The sequence below is a fragment of the Gouania willdenowi genome, chromosome 4 (genome assembly GCF_900634775.1).
Source record: "Gouania willdenowi chromosome 4, fGouWil2.1, whole genome shotgun sequence".
Classification (NCBI taxonomy): domain Eukaryota; kingdom Metazoa; phylum Chordata; class Actinopteri; order Blenniiformes; family Gobiesocidae; genus Gouania; species Gouania willdenowi.
The window spans coordinates 17,388,428-17,412,878 of record NC_041047.1 but is presented as its reverse complement, the minus strand read 5'-3'; the positions used below and the strand labels follow the sequence as shown (position 1 = coordinate 17,412,878).

The 24,451-nt window shown below is 36.4% G+C and overlaps 1 protein-coding gene across 1 annotated transcript; it reads left to right on the top strand.

Annotated features, from left to right (window-relative positions):
- The first annotated feature begins 531 nt into the window (after positions 1-531).
- On the top strand, positions 532-19,619 carry mcoln2 (mucolipin TRP cation channel 2). Its single transcript, XM_028444169.1, has 14 exons — positions 532-668; positions 1,192-1,345; positions 2,772-2,945; positions 4,005-4,161; positions 5,155-5,233; positions 5,306-5,402; positions 6,454-6,553; positions 6,818-6,930; positions 7,901-8,050; positions 8,809-8,910; positions 9,528-9,650; positions 13,278-13,484; positions 14,243-14,376; positions 19,183-19,619. The coding sequence occupies exons 1-14, from the start codon at positions 625-627 to the stop codon at positions 19,217-19,219; spliced, it is 1,671 nt and encodes a 556-aa protein (XP_028299970.1). The 5' UTR covers positions 532-624; the 3' UTR covers positions 19,220-19,619.
- Positions 19,620-24,451: the final 4,832 nt, after the last annotated feature.

Here is a 24,451-nt window from a genome sequence, read left to right as displayed (position 1 = left end):
TACATGTGTTGAATTCTAAGAACTAAATAAACAGCCAAAATACGTGTTTTTTTGAATCATTATTCAAAGTGTAATTAAGAACGGTAACAGTCAGTGTCGGTATACTGCTGCAAATGCTCAGTTTGTATCTCATAATTATCACTATACTAGCTCATAAGTATGACTTGCAGTGGTGATTTTTCAGAATCAGAATCATAATTCCTTTATTAATACCAGGGGGAAATTGCTTTTGTTACAGCCACAGAAAAAAAAAAAAAACGTTAACAAAGACAAAAGAAAGATTAAACAATAAATAAGTGTATAATTAGGTAAAAGACTGTTAAAAATAGGGATCAGATACACACACATTACAGTAGTAGAAAATAAAGTAGGATAGATAATACTAATAATAAAAAATAGTAATACATATATATAAATATATACTAATATGATACAGATATTTACAAAAAATATCGCGCCTTAGATTGATCACCTGTGAGCAGCCATAAACTCGCTTCCTGATTGGCTGACAGGAGGTCACGTGCTGAGGGTGAATGACCATCACAGAGCACTGAACGCTCTCTGTGTGAAGGTGTTCGTCTGTCCTTTTCCGGCTTAAATTACTTTTAACACAAGTACCACAACATGGAGCTGTTGGTTCGCTACCTGGACAGAAGTAACTCAGTCAGGTGAGACCCATCTATTAATTAACGAGCTTAAAACACGTACATTTAAAGAAATATCCCTGAAATACGGAAAAGATAAACACTTTAAGCGTCATTACTCCACCTACTTCTCTACCTAAAATTGCATTTAACTGTTTATTTTTCGTGGTTGCTGTAAAATATTGTTCATTTTTAAAATGGTAAACGTATGTGTGGTTAACGCAGCGCTTTGAAGTTGTTAAATGGTGAATATAGATGTATTTTCTGTTGGTTATTAATGACAAACTTTTGTGAAAACATTGGACTCGTACTCCGACAGCAGCTTGAATGTGTGCACTGTGCTCAGAAAAGAAGAAGAAAAAATTAAGAAACAAACAACCCCCCTCCAACAAATTATAAAACATCTACAGGCTCTGAAATGACTGCTTTATCTCATTCTCACTTCTGCATTTCTACTTTTCCACCCTGAACCCGAAACTTTGGCTCAGTCCCAAGAAAAAAGATTAAACAGTCAAATACTCATGTTTGAATGTTTTTAACCCAGCAGCTCTGCCACTAGTCATGAAGCCATTAAAGAGGAGAAACTGAGAGATGACCTCAGGTACTACTTCATGAGTCCGTGTGAGAAGTACAGGACCAGGAGACACATCCCCTGGAAGATGGGAGTCCAGATTCTGAAGATCATCATGATCACCACACAGGTATGTACGACTGTTTTGAAATAAAGGAGTTTCCTTTTCCTGATGTGGAATGTGGATAGATAAGTGTTAATACATGTGGTTCCACTTTAACCACGAGCAGAGTTTTGACACACAGACACTAGGGGTGGGAACCTCTGGTTACCATCACGATACGCGATACAAAGCTCACAATTATCTCACGATATGACGATACTGCGATTATCGATGTAATGGTCAGAAATCAATCTACGATAATCGATGACATAACAAGAAAAAAAAGAAATTAAGTGGAAAAAATGCAGTTTTTATTTTATACCTCTGAAAGACAATAAATTGAGAAAGTGTCCTATGAACAGTCAGTGACACTATTTTAGTGCAATAAATGTAAACAAAAAAATATCTCCCATAGTGATTTCTGTAAACAAAAAATAGCGTCTTTCTTACCAGTGACACCATTATAGTGAAATACTGGTTCCTTCAACAAACAGTGACAACATTTCTGTGAATACCTACCTGCACATTTTAGTGAAAACGCAGAAAAGGTTTTGAAAATAATAACAAAAAGAAAATGATTATTATTTTTTAAATCGATACTTAGCGCGAGCATATTGATAATCGATTGCGCGAAAAAATACCGCGATATATCGCCGTATTGAGACATTGTCACACTCCTAATAGACACACAGTTGGGCATGAAAACAACTTTTTTTCTTTGTCATTTTCACGCATACACATGAGAACATGATTATTGATCTTATTTAGTTTGATTACTTTCATTAGCCACAATAGGAAATCTATTTTTTTTTTGTTTTCTGTAGAAGACATTTTTTTGCAAGATAAAACCTTGCCTGCCTAAAATATTTTTACTTCAATAAGGAACTATTGTCATATAAGCACTGTCAGGCACAGCTAATGTTACACAAGTACGTTTACGATGTAAAGCTCATAATAGTTTTCCTTTTGGTTTATGAGTTCTTGGCTTGAGTACATTATTGTACAGATTGTCCTGAACCAAGATACGTGTGTGTGTGTGTGTGTGTGTGTGTGTGTGTGTGTGTGTGTGTGTGTGTGTGTGTGTGTGTGTGTGTGTGTGTGTGTGTGTGTGTGTGTGTGTGTGTGTGTGTGTGTGTGTGTGTGTGTGTGTGTGTGTGTGTGTGTGTGTGTGTGTGTGTGTGTGTGTGTGTGTGTGTGTGTGGGTGTGGTGTGTGTGGGTGTGTGGGTGCGTGCGTGCGTGCGTGCGTGCGCGCGTTCTCAGGTCAAATTGTCTTTCTTAATCTCAGTTAATTTCCCTCAAGTATTGTTTAATTTAATAATCTTCACGTATTTGCTATGATGAGCGTATATATAAGTTGGTTCCCATGTTTGTTTGTGAGACTGCATGACTGCTACCTCTGTGTGTCTGCGAGTGATTTATACCTGTTTTGCTTTTCTTTTGGTTCCCGTGTAGCTTGTTTTGTTTGGCCTCAACAATCAGCTGGTGGTGTCTTATAAGGAGGAGAACACCATGGCCCTCAAGAACCTGTTCCTAAAGGGCTACAGCGGGACTGATGTGGACGACTACAGCATGGCTGTCTTCACCCAACGGGATGTTTATGACAGCCTGTTTTATGCTCTAGATCAGGTACAAAATTCATCTGCACTTAGATCTTAATATTACACATAAACAATCAGGAAACAGCTTTTAAAGCTCATTTAGAATAGGATAGAGTTTATTGTCGTATGTAAGTTAAAAAGAACAGGTACAATGGAATTCCCAGAGTCGGATTTTTTTTTTTTTTTACAAATAACAAATTATAATAAGTTATAAAACAAGGAAAGAATACAAGTATACTCTACAAAAAGATAAATAAATAAATATAACCGGAGTTGAATTTACATATTGCACATAGGAGAGCGTGAGGTAAATTATCCAGCATGGGGGATTAATTTTTCAGTTTCTTAATGGGTGGAGTGCTGAGGTATTTGCATTCTTTAATGTTCTGTGCCACGAGTCTGACATCATTTCATACACAATTCCTGACTTTAATTCATATTGATAAACTTCAGTTTTATAGTCGACTTTCTAGCCCTTGCTAGAACTTGTGCACTTTAGACTAGAGCTGGGGATCATGGCCATTTCCTGATTTGATTCCGATTAGTAAGGTTTTGAATAGATTAATTAGGATTTGATTTTGATTCAGTATTGATATTTCAAATTTCTCTTGGATATTAATAAGATGGTTACAAACTTCTGACTGGGCGGCTCACCCAGTGACGCTTCCTCTGCATCTGCCATGTTTGCACTGAATGCACTCTCGTGTTGAGCAAGAGCAGTAGTCAATGTTGCTGACACAGGACTACTGGAGTTACAGTTTAAAAAAAAACAAAAACAATTTCAGCACCTATGAATCAAGTTTTGAAAATTTTATTTTGGCCAATTTTTTTAAATTTTATTTTAGACTGGAAGGCTCCTTATCTTACGTATTCTTATGTTTGGTTTAGGTTACATTTTTTTAGGGTTGGCACTTTGTTTTAATCCACCCTTAAGTCAATTGTGGTTTGTTCAGTATATATATAAATTATCTACTATACTATATACATGAATAAAAACAGACTAATCCCACTAAAGTGGCTGAGGTTGATTCTAGCTTAATTATACTCTCTCTGTGTGTGTTTAGTCTGATCTCTGTGATATTTACAGTACAGTCAGCTGGGTCAGCTCTCGGTGGGTCCCATCAGTTATGCTGAGGATGAAGAAGGAAACTTGCTGCCTCTCATCATCTGTAAGCAGTACTACAAAAGAGGCAGCTTGGAGCCCTCGGATGAAACGTTTGACATTGATGCCCAACTGGAGACCGGTGGGAATACCTTTTTTTATTTTTATTTTTTTTATTGTCTATACCCTAAAAAGTACAAAAAACTAACAGATTTGTGGTGCGGTATCTAAAATGCAATTTGCTTTTTCTATGCGGCTCTCAAACATTGTATTTAACTTGAAAATATGTGGATTAAAATGATCCACCTGTTGATCCTGGTCCAGAAACAGGTGACAGAAAAGCTAAGAGTACCTGCTAAATAAATAAAGTAAAAATAATAATAATGACAAAACAAGAAAACACAACATACAGGAAAAGCAGAGGGAGCTTATTTAAATGTTAATGTCTAGACCCAGCAATGTAAAATACAAAGAGTGACAAAACTGAGCAAATATTTAGTTTGAATTTATGTGTATTATTTGAGTTTCAGGCATTTCACAAAACTTCTTTCAGTAAAGTGAGGAAATCATGAAGTTGGAAGCGTGTGCTATGCTACAATATTAACCGATTAACGTTTGTTTATATTAGTTATGAAATTAATTACCTTTATAACTCTGTAATAAAGAAAATAAAATCACATCAATATCACAAATAGAAACCTATGTGTCAAAAAAGTCAATTTAATGATTATACCGTGAGAGCAGCGGACGTGACTAAATTAATCTTTTTATTGACTCAGCAACATTGAGCCCAAAACTAGTTTTCAGTTCCCCAGAGGCAATATTGTTGGTGTTTGCTTTTCCATAAAGGAAGTTATTGAGTTTCAGATTAAAGGCAAAATAAAAACATGTTACAGAAAATAGTGTCTTACTGTATGTGCTTTAAATAAAGTAATTTATTCACCCCAGATGACAATAGGTGAGATAATAGAAGAATACAAACACATACATTTCACTATTACTATTGGTAAAAATCATAGTTTTTGTAAAAGTGGAGCTGATGATCTTGTTGATATTGTGATGTTAGATATTTTAATACAAATGTGTGTCCAGTGCTAGCAGATGCCGATGACGGTGCTTGTCGTCTTCCTCTCAGTTTGTTTGACACAGGATCCAAAGACTGCGAGCCAATGGAGAGCCCAGAATGCCTCCTTTTTTGATTTGGACTTTTACAGGTACAAGCTGCCATTCACTGAGTTTGCTGCTTATTGACTTTCACCTCGAAGCTCACTTGTGGCATTTTTCAGACTTGTTGACATTCAACTGAGTTTCCAGCTCAAGGGAATCAACCTACAGACCGTGCGCACACGAGAACTCCCAGACTGCTACTCCTTCTTTGTTACAGTAACTATTGCCCTGTAGTTAGATTCATTAGGCACAAGGAAATGTTTAAACACAATGATGTGTATGTGGAGTGTGATGATTTTTTTTATTTTATTTAATCAGTTCATTTCCGACATGGTTGCAATCACATCATTGTTTTTTTTTTGTTTTTTTTGTCCTTTTGCATGCCGGAAAGGGCGACGGAAAAAAGCATTATGCTTATCCAGATCCGTCCCCTGATTTGAACACAGATAATTTTACATCAAACCTCGTTTCTTCCCTACTCAAACATTCACATCTTCTTCATAATTTCATCTTTTCATTAACGTTTTTTTTTATTATTATTATTATTATTCTTTTTAATTTATTTATTTATTTATTTTTTTGTCTTTTTTTATGTGATGTGTTCTCGTCTGCAGTCATTGTTCCTGTTGTTACTCCTCCTCACTGTCCTTTTTTTTCCCGTATCTCCTCCATGTCATCGCTGTATAGTTCGATGAAGAATTGACTTGAGATCTGTGTGCGTGTAGAAATATCCTCCGTGTTTTCTCCTTAAATCCTTTCAGATTTACGGACTGTTGTGTCTCTGCGTCAAGGCTATTCCAGAGGTTCATGGCTCTGTACACAGTACTATGTTTCCCAACATTAGATTTGACCCTGTCTGGTCTGAACACATTATTATGTCTGAAGTCGTAGGAATTTTGATTGTATGTGAAACCTTTTTGTATTTGATGTGGTAGTTTTTTAGATGAAGCCCTAAATGCGTGTATTTGTGTGTTGTAGTGTATTATTTCTTGCACTATTTTCTTATTAATCCATGGTACTTTGTTTGTTTTACTTTTGATTATTTGTTTCAAAGGGCAGCATTTATCGTATATTTTTTGTTATTGTGTCTGTAAATGTGTCATATGCTACGTTCACGTCTTCTTCCTTGAAAACACTCTCCCACGTCTGTCTTATTATCTGTTATTTAAAGTTTTCTAGTTGTTTTTCTCCTTCCAGTCTTCTGTATGTCAGTGTGTTATGATTTTCAAAGTTCTTCTTATTTTTGATATTTATATTTTAATTACAGATAGCTTTTGACAACCAGTGTCACAGTGGGATGGTGAAAATATTTCTGGACATTGAAGCTCAGAGCAGTGCATGTCGAGACTGGAAGATATCAGGGACTGGTAAGGTTTCAAAAAAAAAAAAGTGAACTAAGTGGGTTAAAAAAGTTGTTTTTATTCTTTATTCTTCATATCTTTAAAAATAAAATAAAATCAGTCATGGCTTGGCCCCTGAATGCAACATTTTTAATTGAACAGAGGTGGTTGTGTTCTTTTGTAGACCGTTGATAAGGCGTTGGATCTTAGTGTGGATTATCAGTGTCAGTGTGAGTGAGTGGTGTAGAGATAAATGTCTTTTTCTAACACACACACACAACTTTATTTCAGCTCAGAAGAACACACACTATCTCCTGGTTTTTGACGCCTTCGTTATTCTGGTTTGCCTCACATCGGCTGTGTTGTGCACCCGCTCCATCATATTGGCTGTGCGGTTACTGCAGGTCAGATGTGCACATTATTCTCACGTCTAACTGGGGAGCTTTGTTGTTATTTATTTTTTAATTCTATTGTCATTATTTACTACATGAAAATCAGAGGTGTAAAGAGTACTGATCTATCCTACTGAAGCAGAAGTACTGTTACTTGATTTAAATTGTACTCAAAGTACAAGTAAAACAGCAGCTCAATTCAATAGTACTCAAAGTAAAAGTTACTTGTTACTTTCACCCCCATGTATATTTTTGGTAATAAATCTTGCCACGGTTCCATTGCATACAGTAAACATGTCAAACCAAATCTTGCACAATTGGAACTTAATTTATTTTCCACAAAGGCATCTGTAATTAATAAATAAAAGGTTTGTCAAAATGTACAATTCTTTAAACAAACAAAAAAATAACGACACCAATTTAAAATTAAAAACAATTCTCAGGCTCTAATTTATTAACTCTAAAACACTGCCGTGCCATGTGGGTAACAACATGATGGGTAAAAACCCCAACCTGAACCCAAGAAAGTGGCTGGACGTTAATCAGAAGTGGCGTGAATAAGAAGATATGGATTATGTTCAATGTGCCTTCATAGTTTATGAAGAGACCATGAAACAGAAGTAAAAAATAATCACAAAAAATAATAATTTACTCTAAAGGTTGGGTGTACAAATGTAACTAATTACTTAATTATTTTAAAAATTACTTGAGTATAAGTAAAATGACTGATTAAGAAATAAACTCAAAAAAGTACAAGTACTCGCAACAGCTACTCAATTACAGTAACATGAGTACTTGTAATCCATTACTTTCACCTCTGTCAAAAACAAAGTATGAGACCCTTTTCAACAATGTGTAAAAAATGCCCTCTATAAACTATAAATATTTAAACTGTAAATAGACGTCAGTCGGGCTTGTCTGTGTTTTGCCTGCTTTACTCTCCAGTTACTTACGCTGCATATGTTTTGTTTTCCATCTAAAGAGATTTTCTCGATTTTTCCTGGAGAACTACAACCGAAAAGTATGTGAGGACGACCAGAATGAGTTTCTGAATGGCTGGTATGTGCTGGTCATTGTGAGCGACCTCCTGGCCATTGTTGGATCCGTACTAAAAATGGAAATTCAAGCAAAGGTAAAAAGGTGAATTCTACAAGTTGCACCAAAAAAATAAAAATCAAATCAACTCAGATCTAATGTTAATAAATAAGTCAGTGCTGAATGCTGTATATATTCTTCGGGGATCAAAATCACAATAAAACACTATAAAAGAAGCCGGTTGTCCCATTGCTTTCATTACATAACTTATCAAAGTTATCTCCAACGTGCAACAGTAATATTATTCAAACTGATGACTTTACAATTGCGTAATGGAGGAAATAAGCTGTGTTCCTGTGTTGTAATATATTCTCTGACAGTCTGTTGGACTTTGAAAGGAAGCGTTTGTGTGTGGATGCTATAAAGAGTGTGTTTAATAACCCTGACTTGTTCTATCCAACACAGGCTGAATGCTCACTCCTAAAGTCTGCAGTCTTTTCTCAATAGTGGTGTTCAGATTTTAAAAAGGGATTGTGTTATTAAAGTGTTTGTTACTCAGACAGTGTTTTTGATGTGTGAGGGAAAAAGCCATATTAAGATCATTAGTCACATTAGGATCTGTCCAAATGTTCCACTCTTTAATTGATCACTATTTAAAATTTGCTAAACATGCTTCTTAATTTCAGTTAACGTAACCATACTCATGTAGATCATCTCCTGATTTCAAACTCAAGTGAAATGATTTTGCACTGATTATTTCAGTTTATCGCATAAAACGGAGCTTTTATTTGATAAACTCTTCACTCAAACCACAGAGCCCCGACATCTGAACTGTCTGTTTTTGTTTTTCTGCAGAGTCTCACGACCTATGATATATGCAGTATCTTTCTTGGAACGTCCACGTTGATGGTGTGGGTCGGTGTGATCCGGTACCTGGGATACTTTCAGAAGTACAATGTGAGTCGGAGCTCCTGAAGCCACACACACTACACACTAGGGGTGCCCCGATCCAATATCAGCCAGAAAATTAATATCGGATTTTATCGGACTGCGTCTAAAATCTCAGATATATATTATATTATATTATATTTATTCAATTGTACAGTATAATACTGTAGATATTATGTTGAAGGTTAAAATGTATGTAACCAATTGGTTAATAATAAATGGGTCAGTTTTTCTCATACTTACTGTTGCTGACTATTGTTCTCTGTTTGAGTAACATCGCTTGATCAGGCCTTTTCTAACATTCCACACTACAAAATAAGTAATAAAAGTATGTATGATTCGTGCTGATATCATATCGTATCGATGAATACCCAGAGCCGCAACATCGGTATTGTATCGGAAGTGAAAAGGTTGTATCGGGACATATCTACTGTACATTTTCACATTCACGTTTTCACTCATTAAAAAATAATATAAGCATTTTTCCTGCACGTAAACAACGAAACTGACACTTTGGTCTTTGTAGCATGTGCTGTTCAGTTGAATACACATTTTAATGTATTTAACTCTGCACAAATTATATGTAACATAACATTTTGATATCTTTGCACCTTTCTTATGCTCAGGTGCTGATTTTAACCATGAAAGCAGCCTTTCCCAAAGTGCTGCGATTTTGCTGCTGTGCGGGCATGATCTACCTGGGCTACACCTTCTGTGGATGGATCGTTCTGGGGCCCTACCATGAAAAGGTACGTCTGACTGGTTGGAGGAGAACTGGAGTCCAGTGAAGACTAAAAGATAGGGTTTTTATTAGTGTGAGGATGCAGATGTTGTTGAGTTTAGTGAAATGAAAACAGGGAAATCCCAGATGTAAGCTGTATGTTGTGCAACCCTTTCTCAAATGAGTCATTTCCTTTAGTTTAGGAGCAGAACTTAGAATTATTTCTGCAGGGGTACAGGTTCATGAAACTCAAACTGATTGTGTTTTATTGTATTTTATCTTTAAAAAAAAAAAAAAAAAAAAACTCAACAAATTATTATTTCTTTTTAGTAATTGTTGAGTTTTGTTGATGCCAAGGTTGTTGTTTTTAGGTGTTCTTAAGAGAGCACACGTAGGATAACCCATTATTTAAATATTATTACTGCTTTGCTAATTCAAATTCAATGAGACTAGGGAAAATGTACAACATTTGATAATTTATAGGAACTATAGTTGGTGATTAAATGCTTCAGGCCTGCATTTCATGACCGTTATGAGTCTTTTATGTAACAATTTTACGAAATCACTTCTACTGCGGATATCATTAAATAGCTCTGTCAGCATTAGTTTCTTTAAAAAGAGGAAATGATTAGAGGCGTTGTTCGAATAAACCGTTTCCATGGGTTTTAAGTGCTTTTAAAGACCTTGAGTTGCACAAGGAAACCACAAGATGTCAGCATGTGTTCATCGACATAAGTTCCAACTTGAGCAGCTGCAGCTCTAAGTTTTTTTTTTTGTAACATGCAAATGCAAAAATTAGCTACACTATTTTAATAAAACAACCTTTGGTTATGGTTTATTAAAAATAGGGCACCAACAAGGAGAACTAAGGTGGAGTAGAATTTAAAAATGCTTTGAGCATGGATTTTGGATCAGACTGATTGATTTTTCTGAGTGTATGAAGTCAGAAATTAGTTGAATACGTTTCGCAAAGAAAGCTATAATTATAAGCCAGTATACAAATCAAAATGTACTATTTACAAAACTCGGCTGTAAAATACTGTCAGTGATTGACTGTGCAATGGTGGTCCCAGGATGTGTCATGTAATCTGAGAAAATACGAGTTTGTTTAGCAGTGCTGGCCCAGTTGGATAAATTATTTACGGATGTTCCGGGATGAGTTGGCCGCTAACAAGTCAGAGCTCATGAGGCAGATGTTGAATTAAATTGAGAACATCTGGTCTGCAGAAAGGTCATGTAGAGGTGTGTGAGCGATTTGGCGTATTTAATGCCTTAAAGATCTGAAAGATGAGGAGCAACTCAGTGTTTTGTGTGTGAATGAAACACGATCTTGTGATTAGTTGTGAAAGAGGAATAACTTGTATTTAATGGGCTGCTGCTGATTTTTGTAAGTTTAACCAATTACAAAGAAGTGAGCGGTCTATAATTCTTATGAGAGAGACAAAATAACAGGACAGCTCTGCTCCAAAGTGGAGGGTTTGCACCTCTGTGGTTCCACCACAGCAGTCATGCCCTGTTTTTTTCTGCATTTCTGTGTTTCCCCAAAGCCAGTGTGGGTTGTTTCTGCAGACTCAGCTCCTCTAAAGTGTTCAGTTCACAGCAATCCCCAAACTGAATCTGAGAGTAAATCTGTTACTTTGCCCAGTGACAAAAAAACTAGAGAAAGTTTAGAACGTCATATAAAGTATATAATAAACATGTTTGCATTTGATCAATTAAAGATTATATAAAATTTTTCACAAGACACAAATACAGTAAATTCCGCCTCTGTGCCCAGTAAGCACTAAAATGAGTTCTGTCACTCCAGAGAAAGGACTTCTAATATCCACTTACTGTTCAGATCACCAGATTGTAAAGCCATTGTTGTGGACTGGACACTTGTTGCATTAAAGTGAGTTGATGCATTCATAAGAAAACTTGAGAAATTAAAACTGAGAAAAACATCTTCCCATCTGGCCTCATAGGGTCTGCTGATTAGGGAAAATACTGATCCAGAATTACACAGAAGGAGCATGTAAAGCACTTATGTCAAACCCAAGGTCCGTGGGTTATATTTGGCCCTTTAGAGCGTCAAATTTGGCCCGCTCGTGAAAGTAAAAATGATAGAAAAACATGAAACACAATATTTGCAGAGCTCAGTTTTCCACTTCTTTTATCACATGATGGCAGTTTATTCAAATTGTTGAATGAACTGTCAATTTTTCCAAAATCTGAAAAATGTTCCCCAAATTATTCCATCAAATTTCCCTGAACCAAAATGAGTGTGACACCCCTGATGTAAAGAATTAGAAAGCAGCTTCTTTCTTGACCTCAGTCGCCAAGAAGAAGTAACACACTCACCTTTAAACCACTATCAAGCGATGAATTTAGAACATCATGTTATTTATGAGGTGGAATGTTGCAGGACACTATGGTAATAATGGGCCAAAAGAAACATGATCCTCACCTTTTCTCACATGAAGAACTACCGGTAAATGGTTGGGTCTTCATGCAATGCAGAGACGCACTAGAAAGTTGTCAACACCTTCAGTACAAATTAATGACTCACCTGGACTTATTTCAGTTTTACTATAGCTTCTTCTTTTTGCTGACATTTCCATATATGTTTTATATTCTATTGTAACACATAAAACCACTCGGGGTGTGGTGTTAAGTTTTGCTTTATGCTGTTAATCAAAGGAGAATTTGATTTGAAGTGTAACTGCTCATATTTTCCTCATGTTGGTGCAGTGCAGCAGTGAGCCCTGGTCAATGTTTACTTTAGGGTGGCTGGGGGACTCCCATGTAGTGTGCCGTCATCCCTTCCAGGATCCTCTATGTGTTTACTGAAGGAATAAACAAACATCTCTAAGTGACCTAGATATGTAGGGTCACGCTGATGTTGTTTTTAGATATTATCACATTCAGAGAGAATAAAGGTCTGAGACTGGTGTACTTTCTCTCTGTTTTTAGTTGTCAGTTGTTTCATTTTTATCCCAATAGGTTTCCTTTACCTTCATCAATCACTTTTGTTTTAGACACTCTGTGCTATCAGGAATCTCTGACAAGATCTAAACACACGTTACATAAATGTGGGAAGAAGAGACGCTTGATTCTTCTGTCCATCTGGAACAAACTCCTTCTGCAAAGTCAGAAAGTAGTTTCTAAACACACTTATTTCCTACGAATCCCTGCGTGTCGCATGTATTAAATACTTGTTTTAATCTGATGTGACTCACTTTCCTGTGTTTAACTAAAGGTTGGGAACTTTGTGCCTTAGTGATTTGCAGCTTGTTTAGCTTCATGTTAAATCAGACTGAGTTCTGTTATGAAACCTGCAGTTTATTAGGTATTATAATTTACTGTATTTAAAATATTTACCATGTCATTTTCCTTTATGCTGCAATTTACTTTATTTTGCTAATATTTAGTTTTTAGGCGTGAACAACACATTCCAAATTTAAATAAATTACAATACTATATTATGGAGCAAATGTGGGTTAAAAACAAAAATGAATAAATCTGATGTATGGGCTGCAGGTGCACCATTCAAGGCCTTTTTCACAAAATAAAAATCTGTATTTAAATGTTCATCATTATGACTGAAATGTTTGTATTGTTTCAAAGCTGTTCTTGTTCTGCCCTCTTCACCACTCATCTTCCTCCTCCTCCTCAGTTTGAAGGCCTGAGCCGCGTGGCCGAGTGTCTTTTCTCGCTGCTCAATGGCGACGACATGTTTACCACCTTCGCGCAGCTGAAAGACAAAAACACTCTGGTGTGGCTCTTCAGCCGAGCGTACCTCTACTCCTTCATCTCCCTGTTCATCTACATGGTGCTGTCGCTCTTCATCGCACTCATCACTGATGCTTATGAGACCATCAAGGTCAGTAGACGTCAGCACATTGTTATGGAGGACTCAAATTGTGTCAAATTAATGTCCAAATTACATTTACAACCGTGTGGTTAAGGGACTATAATCCTATTTCCCCCCTCCCTTAAATCAGTACTTAAACAACCTCGCAAAAAAATGCACAATTTTGTGGGTTTTTTGTTGCTATGACAGCTTGGCGTTGTTTTGTTACCTATTCATTCATTTATTACGAGCTGCTCTTAGGGCTTGTTTGAGAGTTGCCCAAACTTGACAGCTCTTTTCTTTTTCTACAATAATTTCAAGTGTAATGTTTTCAACTGTAAAGAACTGCCAGAAGGAACATCTACAAACCTTCAAAAAACATCAATCCATGCAGACATTTTTATTAAGTATTGATTTATTTGACTCGTTTGCACACAATCAGATCTTGACATAAAAAAAACACAATGGTTGTGTTACACTAAACTTCATGATTAAAAACTTATCAGCAGGTAAATGATGTTAGACTGATAATAATAGCAATTTTTGTTGTTACTTTGTTTCTTATTTTTTTATTTCTTTATTTTACATCAAAAGGAAGTGTTAAATGTTATTGCTAAATGCTGACAGAAGTGTAGCCCCTTGATTAATATGTTTGTTTACTATTGTCCTCTGTTTACTTTAACTTTTAAAATCTTTTTTTTTTTTTTTTTTTTAAATGTTGGAACCCGCACTGAAATATGTTGCTTTTGTATCTGTGCTCATGTTGTGTTGTTTGATTTTGCACATAGAGCTACCAGAAGAATGGGTTCCCGCTGACAGACCTGCAGCAGTTTGTCCGAGAACAGAAGGATTTTCCTGTTTTTGAAGAGAACTGTCGGACAGATGTTCAACTGAGACACTCTGTGATCTGCTGTCGTCAGCGGTGAGACTGTTCACAGTAATTTGACAATCCTTTAATAACATTCTTTCCGTTTATACGCGCTGCTGCCGACATTCATTTGGGGGAGTTTCCCTATTTAAACATCAGTGTTTCTTACAGAGACTAGAAACAATACACGTGGAAGGATTTTTGCAGAAGTGCAAGGATGTGGTTATTAAAGCAGAGCTTTTTTCTGTCATGGACAAGGCACCGACACACTTACAGACTTACAGACTTAAAGGACTTGGCAGCACAATTTCACTTTAACAAATGGCCGGGATGGGATGCAAATGACTTTTAAAGTAGCTGAGAATCAAATCTGTATGTTACTGTACATAGATCAGCAATAACAATATGAACACTGAAACTGGCGGCCGGCAGCGAGCGCCCCAGCAAACAGCATCATTAGGGCCCCATAAAACCTGTTTTATTTTTTTCCCAAATAACTGTGCATAATTAAACTAAAATGTATGTCAAAAATAAAGATACTTTTCAAATCTAAATGAGGTATTATGTGGGACCTGCAGTAATATTAGAAAAACACACACATGCGGAGGACGGGAACGGGCACACATCAGGAGCTGCTTGAAGCCTTTGTTTTCCACCACCGAGTATGGACGTAAATCTTTGCAAATAAAAGCTGCGATAGCCTCTGTTATTTGTATGGCACGCAGAGACTCGGGAGGTAGTTGAAGTGAGTCTGTCAGTTTCATCTGTGTAAACCTGTGTCGGAGGCACACTATAGCGTATCAGAGTGGGACCTCATTAAGTGTTTTTTGAGATTTGTGGTATTTCTACAGTACCTCAATTCCCAATAGTTTTACTTTTATCAAGCTCGCGTTTGTTTATATATATTGTTAAAGCCAAAATAGTTCCAAACTTCTGACTACAGCTGGGGCAGCTCACCCAGCGGAGCACCGTCTTAATCCGCCATGTTTGCGGTGAAAGCACTCCGCGTTGCGCTGCTATCGTCAGAATACTAGCGTTTAAGTAAAAATTTTATCACCTTTGCATCGGTTTTTATAAATGTTAATGATATCAATCCAAAATTGATTTTACTCAACTATACTAACCAACACTATAAAAACAAATACACGAGGAGTACACATTGATATACTTGACGTTTGTTGCTGCAGCAGCAGGATGTTGTATGTTCCTATATGTCCCGTGTTCGCCTCATTCCTTTTCTATGAGACAAACTTTATCATTAGAAAGCAGCAGACTGTAGCAGGGTTTCCTCCAGGCTGTGGTTTGGCTCTGCCCATTATGGTTGGAGAGCAATGAAATTAGTGGTGGGAGCAATGCAGCAGACACACCCAGTGATGGGCTGATTACAGGGAGACTGAGGCTGCAGTGGTGGGAGAGCCCCCTCCTACCCTCCCAGGCCCCTGCTCCCTCCCTGCTGGGTTCTGTCCCATAGAACCGACTCACATTGCCTCTCAGAGTGACCCAGAAAAGGTTCACAGAATTCTTGTGGTTTCGCTGACAGGAGTTGAGAATGATTGTTTTTTTTTTTTTTTGTTTTTTTTAAATTTTCTATGCTAAATAGTTTGTATCAACAACATCTGACCTGCTCTTTGTGGTGGTCATACTATTTTATTACCAGACTGCCTTTATAAATCCCTCTGTTTTTGTAATAAAATTATTATTGAACGTGTTTTATTACCGGTAGTTAAGTTTATTAGTTTATTCGTTTTTATTAGTATCCCTTTTAAAGCTCCTGTGTTTGCTTTTCATCACTATTTGCTTCTAATCCATCTGATTCTTTAAAGGATAATTTATGCATGGTTTAAACCAGGGGTTTTGCAACCTTTGGGTTGCGACCCCATGTTGGATCACCTAGAAATAATATGGCTGCAAATATTTTACGAAGTTTTCTGAAATTCTGAAGAAGCTCCATTTATTGAAGTTTACTTCGTTAGCTGTGAAAACTATTCTCAACATTCAACTAATATAAGACGCTATAAAATAACATATCTCTAAATCTACCGTTGACGGCAAATATTCTGCCTTCACGTTGCTTTCCATGTGTTTATCAAACATCATCGCAACAAGGCTCCAGAAAAGCAAGAAATAAAGTTAACAGCTCCAGCGAGAATGTAGCTATTTTCTAAAAGTAGAAAGGTGTGGAGGAAACAAATGCGGATGTGTCGACATCTTACGCTCGCCACATACAGTCTGAAACACAGCGGTAATGTGGTCAGGTTTAGAGAACCTGTTCAAACCAGTGATAAATTATAATTATCACTGGTTTGCAAAGGGATTTAACTGATGGTAAAAAGCTATGGTGCAACATCGCTTTATTCATTTGGATTTCTACGGAATATCATTCAAAGTTTCTCAGGAGAAATATGTAAATCTGGTCTGAACACAAGTAAAGTTTATTTATTTTATTTTTTTTAGATTTGGCGTTAATTTTATGTTGACATCATGCTTATTCTTCTTTAACACTACAACATTTATATGTCAAAACGTATGATTAGTAAAGATAGCAAATGCTGTAATCCAATCAGTGTCTGATAGATATGAAAGCTATCAGTCCCCCCACCCCCCGCCCCCACCCGTCTGTCTGTTTGAACACGTACTACTGTACACGCCGTGTTAGTGTGGGCCTGTGTACAATGAAGGAAATTTGTTTGGTTCCTGTCTTAGTCACACACAGTTGTGCGTAACAATGGGAAAGATGTTGTTTTACCTCCAGAAAGCTATGGCGCTTGACATTTTCATAAAGCCCCGCCGCAACAAAACTTACTTACTTTCTGCAGAAATTTCCAGTGAAATGATTTCAGACTCAGAGCCGCAAGAAAAAAAGCTGAATTCATAAGCAGTAAAAGTGGCAAACAAATGAAAGCAATGAATTAATCTCTGCTAGCTTAGTTTTGGTCCTGATTGTTCTACCAGACGTTGACATTCTTCTGAGGTTTTCTCTACGTGCTCGGCAGCATTGTATGATTAAACCATCCAGGATTTCCTGTGCTGCGTGTCTATAGACTCGGTTACACAGCTCTTACATGATAACATGTAACATAACTATGTAATTGTGTATCTTTCCTGTTGAGATAGGCAATAAACTGTCAGCTGCTTTTCAGACTCATCATTTGCTTGTCATTAGTGGTCTTGTCAAGCTGCACAGAGGCTGTAAGTGCAGTCATTTGCTTCCTGTCACTTGAGTAAATGTCCTCTCTGTGTCTCTGCTTTCCAAAAATTAGATCAGAATTCTCTACAACATGTTAATGCCCTCATGGATGAAATTGAATCTGCTTAGAACTAGCTTTTTGTAGCAAATGTGCGGTTGTTATCTTGTTTGCAAAGTTTTCTGAGGAAGCAAGAATCTCGCTGTGTGGATTTAAAACCATTTATTTATCTGCAATCAGTTCTTTTTTTTTTTTAGACGTAGATTGCGCTCCTTATTAAATAATTCTGCTGCCTTTTACAAAGATTAAAAAATAATAATAATAATAATAATCACGCCGATGCTTTCTACAGAACATTCACATCCTCAAAATATTTTTGCAGATTATGGAAGTGAGAGGTTGACGCATGGTTTGTGAGAGGTGAAAGAAATCTAAATATTGATCTTAATAGAGAACCAGCGACGACTTGATTCACTGGTTTGAAGGAAGAGTAAATGTTTCGACCCTATATTCATTCCTCAACTTTTTTGTTTAAATTTGCCGTCTTTTTGTAGATATTTACAATATTTGAATAGGTATCCCCCTTACACGATGCTAAACCTTTAGATGAAATAGAGTCAGCCTCATCCTAGTAGGGGGTCATGGCCACATTTTGATATCACAAATTTCTGTCGACCCCCGAAGATTTTCCTTCTAGAATTAGTTTTTGATAATGATTGTTATACTGCGTTACAAACACAGATTAGCCAGGATTAGTGATTCAAAGATAATATTTATATTATATTATGTATTATATTTTATTATTTATATGTTAACATTTGTTTATTTATTTTTTTTCAATTACCGGTACTAGAAAGTTCCAGGCTCCTACATGGGTTCACAACCCCAAGGTTGAATAACTCTGGTAGGCTTTCAAGACGCAGGAAAAGTTATTTGGAATTATTGTTCTGGTTTGTCAAAGTTTTTGTTTTTGGGAGTTTTTTTTAATTGAGTTTGTCACTAACAAAAAAAAAAAGACTTTAAATCTAACCAAGGGGCGACCGTGGCTCAGGTGGTAGAGGGTCGTCTTCTGATTGAGAGGTTGGGGGTTCGATCCCAGTACCTGACTATGTGTCAAAGTGTCCTTGGGCAAGACACTGAACCCTAAGTTGCTCCCAATGGTCGACTAGTGCCTTGCATGGCAGTCCTGTCCCATTGGTGTGTGAATGTGAGGGTGATTTGGTGAATGAGCTGATATGTAAAGCGCTTTGGGACTGCTTCAGTGTGGTGATAAGGCGCTACATAAATCTAGTCCATTTACCAAAGTTAAAATGCCACAAAAACCATTAAATGCAACTTGGTTATTTGCATCTGACACATCAAATGACCACTTAGTGCATTGCAGAAACCCTTCACACCCTTCATTCTTGTTAAAGTAGGAAACAGTAGTCACATTAGGGCTACGTATCTGAGCTAATGCCACTCGTACCATAGAGAAGTCCATTATTTGAATGATTGAATCAAGCTGTAATAACTTAACGCACAATTATAGTGTGTGGCCTTCTTGAAAAGCAGTGGAAGTTTTTTTTAAAAATGATTGGATTAGGAAAATGATTAAATCAGATTGTAGAGTGGCTAATACTTTCTGATCCTCAGTGCTGGATTGGAGATGTTAAACAAGTGCTTGTCATTACAGAGTTTCTGCAAATGATGACATCATTCTGATCAGCTGACAGCAGACTCTTTACCCCAGGATGCAGTTTGTGAAGGAGGAAGATGATTTGTGAAACTGGAGAGATGGAGATGACACGTTTACTCTGCGGGAACATGGAAAACACCGTTACCTTAAGAGCGATGGAGTTTGATGTGCAATATGGAATGTTCATAGAGTTTCCCTCAGGCTGAGAAATGGAGCTCAGGGTGCAAAATGGCTCTTTTGATAACAGTATTGACTCGAGATGCTGCCCAGAAGTTTACTGGGCCTTTGAGGGTTTCCACACATGAGATGTCAACTCAATCATTTATGGTTATCCCAATTTATGTGTTTTTCCAAAAAGTGATGCTGTGTAAATATTGCAATGTTAGATATAATTTATATGCAAAGTGAAGTAAAAAATAAAGCACTTGAACAAATCAGTGTGTGTTTTTTTAAATTTTATTTATAGTGTAGACCAGGGTTTCTCAACTGGTGGGTGGGGACCCAAAAGTGGGTCACGGACCTGTACTGGGTGGTTCGTGGACAACTGGTCTATAATAATGTCTCTTGTGTTGGACTTTTCTTTTATTTTGAAAGAAACTATTCTGCTCACAGGCATGCTGTGAAATGCATGTTGCACAGGAAAATATATAGATTTATGCCTTAAAAAAAATTAGAGATGTGTATTTTCAACAGGTATTTTTGAAAAATTGAATTTGGTTGGTTGAATTCTAAAAAAAATAGCGGTTCACAATTTAATGACCGTGGCAAATGTGAGTCCCAGGGTGAGACCAGTTGAGAATCCCTGGTGTAGACTATGTTAAAGCACAGAAAGTTGAAAGTGTTACAAAGTTCATCTAAATCGCACACCCTACTGAAGTGCTAATGGTGTAGTTGTGAATGACTTCACCTAAACTACAGCGTGAGCCAACTTTATCACTAAATCTGCATGTTGAGACAAGCAGGTTAAACTTGGGTCATGTGAGGAGGCAGTTTTAACCAAATTTAAAAAATGTTCAATCAAATATCAATCATTGGACTTGGATCTGGCTTTTTAAGAGGTTGTATTATATCATTTTCCACTTAGTGAAACTATCTTCATTATATTTCATGTGATGATTATAAGGCTATAAGTCATGAAGCTTTCCCAGAGTGGATTTCCCCTCTTTGCCAATACTGATGTTGGCATGATGCAAGCATTTAGTTTTTTTTTTTTTTTTTTTTAAAAAAAACAGGACAAACGACAGAGACTGAAAAGAAATCAAACAATTTCAGTTGCAATTGCAATATAGAGATGATTAAAATGACTGCACAATTACACTAGAGATGGGCAACTTTATTACAGCGGGGGCTACAAAAATGTGATTGTTTGATCAGATTATCAACATTTATGTCAGCTTTTAGAATAATGACTAATGTGAGTATTAAATACAAGTAAGAAAAATAAATGTTTTTGAAATAATTTTCTGTTTTTTTCTGTCATTTTGTATATTTTTATTGTTTTGTGTGTTTTTGAAGTAATTAAATATGTTTTTGATGTAATTTTGTGTTTTTGGTGTAAATAAATGTATTTTTTACATCATTTTGTGTGTTTTTGGAGTGAATAAATGTATTTTGATGTAATTTAGTGGGTTTCTGGAGTATGTAAATCTATTTTGATGTCATTTTGTGTGTTTCTGTTGTAATTTTGTGTGTTTCTGTTGTAATTTTGTGCTTTTCTCTGTCATTTTGTGTATTTTTGTTCTGTGAATTTTCATTGTCATTTTGAATATTTTTTTTGTATTTTTGTAGTCATCTCGTGTATTTTTCTTGTCCCTTTTGTGTGTTAATGTAGTCAATTTGTGCATTTACTTTGGGGGCCCACACAAAATTAGACCGAGGGCCGCATGTGGCCCATGTGTGACGTAGAAGATGCACTACAATGATCTTGCAGAACATAATGCTTCCTCATCTTCTCCACAAAAGTATAAAGTGGTATAATGATGGCATCCTGTTGACATATAAAGGATTTGCCCATGCATCCTATTACTAACCACGTAGCTATTATCATTGTGAGTGGCTCAACTCTCTTTATTGGCACACATAAACACGCAGAAAATCCACTTCTGCATCTACTGTATCTACTCTTTCAACAGCCTGGGGTATAGATTATACACTTTTAATTCACAACAATCTATTAAATTCTTATGATGTATTAAAAAGTCATTCTTGGTTTGCCACTCACTAACAGCTAGCCATGACACAGGATGCCCATGTTCATATCTGCAGTAGCACCACTGGGAATGAGTTGGACTACATGTCACAGCAGAGGTCATGACCATTGTTAAGTTTCTAATAAACTAAACAAACATAAGATGTTAGGGTTTCCAGTAATAAAAAATAAATAAATAAAAAAAGAGACTGCCAGAAGCTTATCAGTCGTTGAAGATTGTGTTGATTCTTGTGAACTTCCTGCTAATGGGATTAGTGGTGTTGATGTTGAATAACCATTTGTCGGTTCATTACCTGAGCAAAGAATGGTTGGCTGGTGTCTGTTGACTCAATAAGTGTGTGCAACGTTGGAAACAGGTGATTGAATTTTGGTGGTAAATTTCTCTGTGTTCAATATAGGATTTCCAAACCAGTGGGGCTCTTTTTGGATGAACTTCATCTCATTAATACAAAAAAAGTAAAATCAACTATTTAGTTTTAATGTTCATTTCACCTCAATATTCTAAGCAGTCCCACTGGAAAACAATTCTGACCGCCACTGGCTTTTAGAAGCTTAATGTGAACATTACTTACATTGTTTATTATGTTGTTCATTACTCTGTAAAGTGAAGCACAGTCACTTGATAGCACTTTGAGTAATCCATTTAGACTATTTAGACAGACTAAAGATACAGTTGCAATAATTAGTTTCCAGTAAGTTCTGTAATGTGAGATCAAGTACATTATTATGAAACTTTTCACTCAGCTACATTAGCCTAATGATGATTTTGATTTTCTCAACCACAAATGCAACTGTGGTTCTTAATTGTACATTTCAAAGTTGGATTTTAATTATTGACGAATATAAATCAATTCTTAAATGTCAAAAGTTGGATTATATCCATTTTTCAAACTATACTAATACATACCAGGTGAGTCCTACATTTCAATTATAATGTAAAATATTGAAGGTGTTCATCAAAAGAGAAGTCAAATAATTCAGCAGCTGATTGACGTGAAGTAGAAAATCAATAATAGAAAATGTAATTGACAATTGTTAATCGAAAATCAGTTTTTAATTCAATTGAGACTTCAATAATCAGAATCTAATCAAATCAGGAAAATTATAAACCTGCCCTGGCACAAATACTTTAACTGTAATATAACACCGTACTGAGCGGCTGGTGGGGGGCGTTGGGGATTGGCGCCCTGGTGATTTGCTCTCTGTCTTCGGCTCATTGGGGCATCCTCGGGTGTGTGTGTGAGGGCGGTTGCTGTCTCTCGGACTGGCGTCTCTGAGGCGTCTGCTCGGTCATGGGGGGTGCCCTGGGGCTCCTTAGCGCCCGTTGTTGCAGCAGGCCTGGCTGCACTTTCGGACCCGGGGGTGGAGCCTGGGTTCACGGAACTGGCTCTTGCACAAACATTGGTTGTGGGTGGATGCACTGGCATGCCTTTAGTTGTGGGATTAGCTCGTATTGGTCTTAATCTTAGATACGTTGATCCCAAATACCAGTTTTAGGTATAACTAAAACTGGTATTTGGTAAATGGTATAACTCACTCCTTTCATGACCACCATCATTATACTTAAGCTGGTGTGCCACCCGCTTCAATTTCTCCACACCAGGGGCGCGACTGGGGGGTTGAAGGTGGCCCGGGAGTGACAGACGGGCCCACTTCATACGTGGTGTGGGGAGCCAATGAAAAGCACAACACTGCATTTGATGTTGCTTTGGACATACTCATATAGTAATCATTAACTTGAACCCTTAGGTAGACTATAGTAAAAAATTACAGCAGTAAAGTGATTTTACAGCATGTAGTGATTTAAGGTCATTGTTACAATAAAATGTGGCTGAAACCAACCACCAAACTAAGCTCCAGTATCCCTTATATTTTAAAACAAGTGGACAGAAATCTAAAATAGCCACTTGTCAACCACTTACTAAATACGCACATACAAAAAAATCTGGTAGGCCTACCTTTATTAAAATTGAAATGCTGTGAACATTCCTACTAGGGCTGGGCGATATGGACCAAAACTCATACCTCAATATTTTTTCTCAAAATGGTGATATACGATATAAATCTAGATCATTTTATTTCAAATGAAGACTGAGCAGAAAGACAATTCTGGGTTAAATTTGCTGGTACAAAATGCCACACAGACACATTTATTAACAAACAGCGGCACAATATGTGCCACTTTTGGCTTTTTCTCCTGTAAGGGACAGCACATATGAGTGAGTTTTGGAATATAGCTTGTTATGGGGAAGGTCTGGGTTAGGACGCACTCATTCATCCATTTAACTAAGCTTTACATGGTATTCTGATAGGTAAAAGCAAGTACTCCTAAAACTAGTATTTTTATACAAAATACAATATCTGTCTATGTATGTGATATTGTAGTTTTCTATATCGCCAAAATAGAAAACTTGATACATCTTGAATTTCGATATATCGCCCAACTCTAATTCCTAAATTATAAAACAGCCTAAATTAAAACATAAATAGGTATATGAAGCACATGTGTTTATTTAATATACTTACAGTTCGTATACAAGTCTACACGTTGCATATTCACTGTTAATTTCACGTTGCTTGTTTTTAAGTTAGAGATTTATATTTTATTTTCATTACATATTTTCTTTTAATTTCTCATGCTCATGTGATTCTCTGGTATTCACTAATGACTTATTATATACATTTGTTGCAGACTTTACATCCTTTAACACTTTTTGAAATAAGTGTTTTCCAAAAAAAAAAATATATATATATATAGGAAAATTTTAAAAATTCTAATTTTTTTCTTTTAATTCAATAGAAATTTCAGGCGACCCCACATTGGCTCCTGACCCCAAGGTTGAATAACACTGATTTAGTGGCTCATGAATATATTTATTTCCATTTTTACCTTAAAGTATTTTTAGTATTTATGGAATATATGTTTTGTAAGTAGGGAAACTGAGATTTTTAATTTGAAGCACACGTGTCTATTAAATTGCATTATTATTATTATTATTATTATTATTATTATTATTATTATTATTATTTAAGGCACGTTCCCCTCCAGGCTCGGGT

Coding starts and splice junctions, on each gene's coding strand:
- mcoln2 (XM_028444169.1), top strand. CDS start 625: ATGGAGCTGTTGGTTCGCTACCTGGACAGAAGTAACTCAGTCAG. Junction 2,946..4,004: donor TGTTTTATGCTCTAGATCAG/GTACAAAATTCA, acceptor TGATATTTACAG/TACAGTCAGCTGGGTCAGCT. Junction 14,377..19,182: donor GTGATCTGCTGTCGTCAGCG/GTGAGACTGTTC, acceptor TTGTCATTACAG/AGTTTCTGCAAATGATGACA.